This window comes from Pseudorca crassidens, chromosome 20 (assembly GCF_039906515.1).
Source record: "Pseudorca crassidens isolate mPseCra1 chromosome 20, mPseCra1.hap1, whole genome shotgun sequence".
Classification (NCBI taxonomy): domain Eukaryota; kingdom Metazoa; phylum Chordata; class Mammalia; order Artiodactyla; family Delphinidae; genus Pseudorca; species Pseudorca crassidens.
In genome coordinates this window covers 1,874,362-1,881,522 of record NC_090315.1, presented here as the reverse complement: position 1 = coordinate 1,881,522, position 7,161 = coordinate 1,874,362, and the positions used below count along the sequence as shown (strand labels likewise).

Sequence of the window (7,161 nt, the reverse complement as noted above, 5' to 3'; positions counted from 1 at the left end):
GCCCCCTCTAGGGAACGCTAGTCGACGCAGCAACTGGAGACCTCCCCAGGCGGGCAAAGGGGCGGGGATCGAGGTGGAAGAACGGACTGCCGGCGCGCGTGCGGAGTAAACGGCCTGGAGCAGGGACTACAATAACGGACGCGAGCCCGGCCGGTGGACCAGGCTGCGGCGGCGACGACGCAGATGCCCCGCCCCTGCCGCACGAGCGGCGCTGCGGGTGGTGGAGGCGGGGGTGGGAGGAGCCCGCTCAGGCGCGTGCGTACTCATGGCCTCCCCCGCCCCGGCCCGCCCCGGCCCCGCCCCCGGGCGAGAGGCGCCCAGTGCGCGTGCGCGACGGCGTCGGCGCCAGTTATTTCTGTCCCGCCCCCCAGCCGCGGCTCTTTCTGCGAGCGGGCGCGCGGTCGAGCGGTTGTGCGCGTGCCGCGTGGCGCTGGTTTCGGTCGCCGCTGAGACGGAAGCGCGGGCGGCGGCGGAGACAGGAGAGCGGGCAGCGGCCGGCCGGGCCTCGGCAGCGCCCCGCGCGCAGCGGGCGGCGACCTAGGCGGCGCGTGGCGGCGCTAGGCCTCGCGGCGGCAGCGGCCCAGCCGTTGGCGGCGAGCGCGTCTGCGCCTGCGCGGCGGGCCCCGCGCCCCTCCTCCCCCCCTGGGCGCCCCCGGCGGCGTGTGAATGGCGGCCTCGGCGGCGGCGGCCTCGGCGGCGGCAGCGGCTGCCTCAGGCAGCCCGGGCCCGGGAGAGGGCTCGGCGGGCGCCGAGAAGCGCGTCGCCGCCTCCTCGGCCACGGCCTCGGCTTCTGCCTCGGCGGCGGCGTCCGCATCGGCATCGTCGCCCGCGGGGGGCGGCGGCGAGGCGCTGGAACTGCTGGAGCACTGCGGCGTGTGCCGGGAGCGCCTGCGGCCCGAGAGGGAACCGCGCCTGTTACCCTGCCTGCACTCGGCCTGCAGCGCCTGCCTCGGGCCCGCGGCGCCTGCCGCCGCCAACAGCTCAGGGGACGGAGGTGCGGCGGGCGACGGCGCTGGTGAGTGCGGTGGGGCCGGGGGCGGCCCCTCCCCCACCCCGCAGCCTTTGATCCCTTTGAGGCTCGGGGACTGGGGGTCGGTTCCCAGCGTGACGATGGCGGGAGTCGCCTGGGCGAGAGGATGGGGACCCGAAGAGTGGCCGGAATGTGTGTGGGCAGTGGGCTGTGTCCCGGGTACTGAGATGGGGCGACTGTTTAAAGTTCGGTAAAAGAAGGGTTTGGTTCTTCCTCCGGGAGGGGAGGGTCGTCTCGGCTCGGCAGGGGATGGAGTTTGGGGCCCAGTGGGGGGATGCGCTCACCATGCGATGGTTTTGTTTCTTCGTGTTTTTCGTAGTGGTGGACTGTCCAGTATGTAAGCAGCAGTGTTTCTCCAAAGATATTGTGGAGAATTACTTCATGCGCGACAGTGGCAGCAAGGCTGCCACCGATTCCCAGGATGCGAATCAGGTATGTCTCGCCCAAGCAACCCCCAGGAGGTCTCTGGCCATGAGTAGGGGTCACTAGACCAGAGCGTGGTACCAGCTCCAGGCTTTACTGTCCCCGTAGTAGAAAGCTTAGGGCAGGTTGTCTAGGCTAAGTAAGGCCCCCACCTTTCTTCATGTCGTATTTCTTGGTTCTAAATGCAGATTTCTTTGGTGGTTCTGTCTCTTCTGACTCTGCCTTTGCTCAGCAGTGCTGCACTAGCTGTGAGGATAATGCCCCGGCCACCAGTTACTGTGTGGAGTGCTCTGAGCCGCTGTGTGAGACGTGTGTGGAGGCACACCAGCGGGTGAAGTACACCAAGGACCACACTGTGCGTTCCACTGGTACGCAACGTGCAGGGGGCTGCCCTTGCTGTTCTCCTCTCTATGCCTTCAGTTGCTTATGATGGTAGTTGTAGATGGTGGAAGGATCTCAGGGAGTTTCTCTACAGGGTACCAACTGAAGGGCCTGAGGGCAGAACTCAAAAAGGGGGAGGCTGGGGCTCTGGTGGGCAGTCTCTGCAGGTCCAGTGGCAGGGGAAAAGCCACAGGCAGGGAGTGGGGGGAGTTCACAGGGGATCTCATGGTGCCGCAGGGGGTGTATAGAGGGCTTGAGGAAGCTCATCAGGGAACCCCCCTAGGCAGGGGATAGGCCTCCAATGGTAGAGAGATCCGCATGTATGGATAGGGAAATGCAGGGTGTTGGGGGAATGATGTGAGGGACCTCCTGGACCAGAGGTTCCCTGGCACCTGTTTTAAGCCTCTGTAGGGGAAAGTGAGATCTTTGGGCCTTGTGTCTTAACAAGTTGGTAGAGTCATCAGACTATCACTGACCAGTGAGTGCTGGAAGTGTTCTTATCATTGGGTCACAGGTGTTTCACAGCCTAGCTTGGTATTTCCAGATTTTTCTGTGAGTGTGTTGGAAGTGCTATGGAGAGGGGCTTGCGCTTGGTGTTTGGCCCAGGACTCCCCATGAGTGGCGTTTTGGTAGTCACTGTGGCTGCACCAGCCCAGAGGACAGTTTTGATGGGAAAACTTGGGTAGAGATGGTTCCTGTGGGGCATGAGGAGCCAGGAGAGAAGGGCAGGGGTCTCCAGGGGGTCCTGGGTTCCAGGCAAGAGTCAGGGTGCAAGAGCGGGCAATATTTAGAGGAGCTGAGGCTCGGTTTATTTGTATCGAAATGTTCCTATGTCTCACGCTGGGTTGGTGTGGTAACGAGACATGATAGGGATTGGGGAGGAAAGAAGGATGGATGTTCTCCGTTTTCTAGTGGCAACAGCCTCTGGGGAGGGCTGGGGGGTCAACGTGGTGTATTAGTCTTTGGGGAGTGTTGCTCTGAGCCGTAGGACCTTTGTCCCAGCACAGGGGCCTGACGCCTCTCTGAGGGTCCTGGTCTGATATCGTATCTCTCCAGCCTGAGAAGGCTTTGCAGGTTCCCCCGTGGGTCGTTAAGATGGTGTGGTCTCCTTTTAGCAGAGACGAGAGGGGAGGTCACCAGGCATGGCTTATGAGGAAAATGTATCTGACGGTCTCTTTAAGCCCTGATTTGCTTTTTGTCTGAGCCAGAAAGCAAATGTTGTGTGTGCTGGGATGCCACAGTAGCCAGAATCCCCTCCCCTGCTGGACAGAATCTTCTGTGAGCGGAGGAGAAAGGGAGCCCAGTGGCGGATGGGGGCAGGGCTTCAGAGGTGGAGGAGCTTTCTTGAGTGTCCACCTGGAGGAGGTTTCAGCAGAGGGAACAGCGGGGAGGTCTCTCCTGGCAGAGGCCGTCAGTCTACGTCAAGCTGTCACCTCCAGAAGCTGAAAGGAGAGGGGTGTGACCCTCTCGGTCAGGCTGAGGGCAGAGGGTTTTGAGAGCAAGGATCTCTGCTCCTCCCTGTCCACTGCTGTAGGCCCTCTGGGTCCTTCCGGCAGATAGCCCAGGGTTGCAGGACAGGCAGGAAGTGAGGCCCTGATCTCTGTCCGCTCCTCGAGCTGGAGGTGGTGAGGATGAGCTCCCGCTTCATAGATCCCATTCCCCAGGACCAGCCAAGTCGAGGGACGGTGAGCGCACGGTGTATTGCAACGTGCACAAGCACGAGCCCCTTGTGCTGTTTTGCGAGAGTTGCGACACCCTCACCTGCCGGGACTGCCAGCTCAACGCCCACAAGGACCACCAGTGAGTCCTGAGGCTTGGTGGGTGGGTGCTGCCTGTTCCTGTGCTGGGCGCCCGGGCCCACCTCTATCTGCCCTCAGGTACCAGTTCCTGGAGGATGCTGTGAGGAACCAGCGCAAGCTCCTGGCCTCACTGGTGAAGCGCCTCGGGGACAAGCATGCGACATTGCAGAAGAACACCAAGGAGGTTCGCAGCTCGTAAGTGTGGGTGCCTGTGCTGTGCTGGGGCGGGGGGTGGGGTGGCTCTGGGTGAGCACCTGCCTGAGTGGCCCTGACCTCACCCACTCTGCTACCCAGGATCCGCCAAGTGTCTGACGTACAGAAGCGCGTGCAGGTGGACGTTAAGATGGCCATCCTGCAGATCATGAAGGAACTGAACAAGCGGGGCCGTGTGCTGGTTAACGACGCCCAGGTACCCGCTGCGTGGTCCTTCTCTGTTGGCAGCTCACTCTACCTCAGGTGGAATCGTCCTGGGGTTTGGCGCCCTCTGCTGGCTGCTGATGCCCTCCTTGGGTGGGGAGAGGTTCTGGTGCTTTGTCCTCCCTGACCCCATCTGCTCTCCACCTGCAGAAGGTGACTGAGGGGCAGCAGGAGCGCCTGGAGCGCCAGCACTGGACCATGACCAAGATCCAGAAGCACCAGGAACACATCCTGCGCTTTGCCTCATGGGCTCTGGAAAGTGACAACAACACTGCTCTGCTACTCTCCAAGAAGCTGGTGTGTGCTGGTGGGCACCCAGGTGGTGGGTTCCAGGTAGGCACCTCCCAAGACCCTGGAGCCCTGTTCACTGCCCGTGTGCTCATGTACTGCCCACCCCCAGATCTACTTCCAGCTGCACCGGGCCCTCAAGATGATCGTGGACCCTGTGGAGCCACACGGTGAGATGAAGTTCCAGTGGGACCTCAATGCCTGGACCAAGAGTGCAGAGGCCTTTGGTGGGTTTTTGTCTTTCTCTTGCTGCACCCTGCCATCCCAGGCACTGCACTCACTTTCTTACACTGTTTTACTTCTTTACTGCAGGCAAGATCGTGGCAGAACGTCCTGGCACCAACTCCACAGGCCCTGTACCCATGGCCCCTCCTCGGGCTCCAGGGCCTTTGAGCAAGCAGGGCTCTGGCAGCAGCCAGGTGAGCCAGGGAGGGGACCATAGTGGGAGGAAAGAGGCACGGGGTCCTGTGGGATACCTGTCCACTGAGGTCCACTTGCTCTGCCCACAGCCTATGGAGGTGCAGGAAGGCTATGGCTTCGGGTCAGGTGAGTGATTCTGCCCCCCCAGTAGGTGGGAGAGCTGCAGTGCCCTATGTCCACCCCAACCTGTTTTCTGTGTTCTGAGCAGATGACCCTTACTCGAGTGCAGAGCCCCACGTGTCAGGGGTGAAGCGGTGAGTGTGGCTGCCCTTTGGTGGTTATAGGGACAGGGTGGCCATAGGGGTGGGGCGCTCACACCAAGCCGCGCCCACAGGTCCCGCTCAAGTGATGGTGAGGTGAGTGGCCTCATGCGTAAGGTGCCACGGGTGAGCCTCGAACGCCTGGACTTGGATCTCACGGCTGACAGCCAGCCACCAGTCTTCAAGGTCTTCCCAGGCAGCACCACTGAGGATTACAACCTCATCGTCATTGAGCGAGGTGCTGCAGCTGTTGCAGCTGGACAGCCTGGGACTGCGCCCCCAGGGGCCCCTGGCGCTCCGCCCCTGCCTGGCATGGCCATCGTCAAGGTGAGCCTGCCCAAGTGACTGTGGCTGGGAGATGAGGATCTACTGCCCAGGCCGGCACCCCTCTGAACACCCCTCACCTCCTCACAGGAGGAAGAAACAGAGGCTGCCATTGGGGCCCCGCCTGCCGCCACTGAGGGCCCCGAGACCAAACCTGTGTTGATGGCCCTGGCCGAGGGCCCCGGCGCCGAGGGCCCCCGCCTGGCTTCACCCAGTGGCAGCACCAGCTCAGGCCTGGAGGTGGTGGCCCCTGAGGGCACCTCAGCCCCAGCTGGTGGCCCAGGTGCCCTGGATGACAGTGCCACCATCTGCCGTGTCTGCCAGAAGCCAGGCGACCTGGTCATGTGCAACCAGTGCGAGTTCTGCTTCCACCTGGACTGCCACCTGCCTGCCCTGCAGGATGTGCCAGGGTGCGAGGCTGTGCGGGGTCTGTAGGGCGGAGGGCTGGGCCAGGTCCCGTGCAGCCCCTCACGGTCTGTTTCCTCTAGGGAGGAGTGGAGCTGCTCTCTCTGCCACGTGCTACCCGACCTGAAGGAGGAGGATGGCAGCCTAAACCTGGATGGGGGTGACAGCACTGGTGTGGTGGCCAAGCTCTCGCCAGCCAACCAGCAGGTGAGGGTGGGGCCCACTCCCTTGGTTTGGTCAGCAGCACCCCAAGTCCCCTATGACTCTGATGTTCATGTAACGCCTGCAGAAGTGTGAGCGCGTCCTGCTGGCCCTCTTCTGCCATGAGCCCTGCCGGCCCCTGCACCAGCTGGCTACTGACTCCACCTTCTCCCTGGTGAGTTCTGGGACTTGGGAGGGTGGGAGGTGCAGGGGCTGTTTGGCCTCACCTTCAGCCTGTGGCCTCTGCTCGAAGGATCAGCCCGGCGGCACCCTGGACTTGACGCTGATTCGAGCCCGTCTCCAGGAGAAGTTGTCACCCCCCTACAGCTCCCCCCAGGAGTTTGCCCAGGATGTGGGCCGCATGTTCAAGCAGTTCAACAAGCTGACAGAGGTGAGCCTGTTGGGGTGGGGATGGGTTGGGGAGGGGAGGCTGGGGGCAGAGAGGTGGGCGACCTAGGACCCATCCACTGTAATTTGCCCGGCAGGACAAGGCCGATGTGCAGTCCATCATTGGCCTGCAGCGCTTCTTTGAGACTCGCATGAACGAAGCCTTTGGTGACACCAAGTTCTCCGCTGTTCTGGTGGAGCCCCCGCCGCTGAGCCTGCCTGGTGCTGGCCTGAGCGCCCAGGACCTGTCCAGTGGCCCTGGTGATGGCCCCTGAGGCTGGGCAGCCCCCGAGCCGCTCCAACCTGGCTCTGTTCTCTGTTCTGTCCTGTCACCCCCTCTCCTCTCTCCTCTCCTCCTTCCTCCGGTGGCCTGGTTCCCACTCCTTGGTGGCCCATACCCCAGCCCCTCACAATATGGTTTTTACTTCTGTGGATTTAATAAAAACTTCACCCGTTACTCAGGCCTTGGTTGGTGGGGGCAGTGGTCCTGGGGGCCTGGTCTCTGGCTGTTACCGATCCCTCACCAAACCCTGTTGGGCCAGATGGGGGTGGGGCACTTGTCTCCGGCCACCTGGGTGTCCAGGGAGCGGGGAGCAGCATCCCTCCTGGGCCCTTTGCGATCTGGGGAGTGTCTGGTGGGTAGGAGGGTCACCCGGTAGGTAGGCAGACCCAGGCTAACCTGTGGGCAGGCAGGGTGAATCCCCAGGTAGGTGCTGCACGGCAGCTCATTCTCCCCGAGAGCTTCCTGGACTGGCTTGGAACTGTTTCTCGCAACCAGCTCATCAAAGTGAGCTGGGTGGGCTGGGCTAAGCGGAGTTGGGCAGTG

At 62.5% G+C, this 7,161-nt stretch overlaps 1 protein-coding gene across 1 annotated transcript; it reads left to right on the top strand.

The window, feature by feature from the left end:
* The first annotated feature begins 381 nt into the window (after positions 1-381).
* On the top strand, positions 382-6,792 carry TRIM28 (tripartite motif containing 28). The gene is made up of 17 exons (XM_067721098.1): positions 382-1,015; positions 1,350-1,462; positions 1,689-1,821; positions 3,499-3,634; positions 3,712-3,828; positions 3,928-4,042; positions 4,201-4,347; positions 4,451-4,565; positions 4,651-4,757; positions 4,848-4,884; positions 4,967-5,012; positions 5,093-5,345; positions 5,433-5,752; positions 5,831-5,954; positions 6,037-6,123; positions 6,202-6,339; positions 6,434-6,792. Exons 1-17 carry the CDS (start codon positions 667-669, stop codon positions 6,608-6,610), a joined length of 2,514 nt encoding a protein of 837 aa, XP_067577199.1. The 5' UTR covers positions 382-666; the 3' UTR covers positions 6,611-6,792.
* The last annotated feature ends 369 nt before the right edge of the window (positions 6,793-7,161 follow it).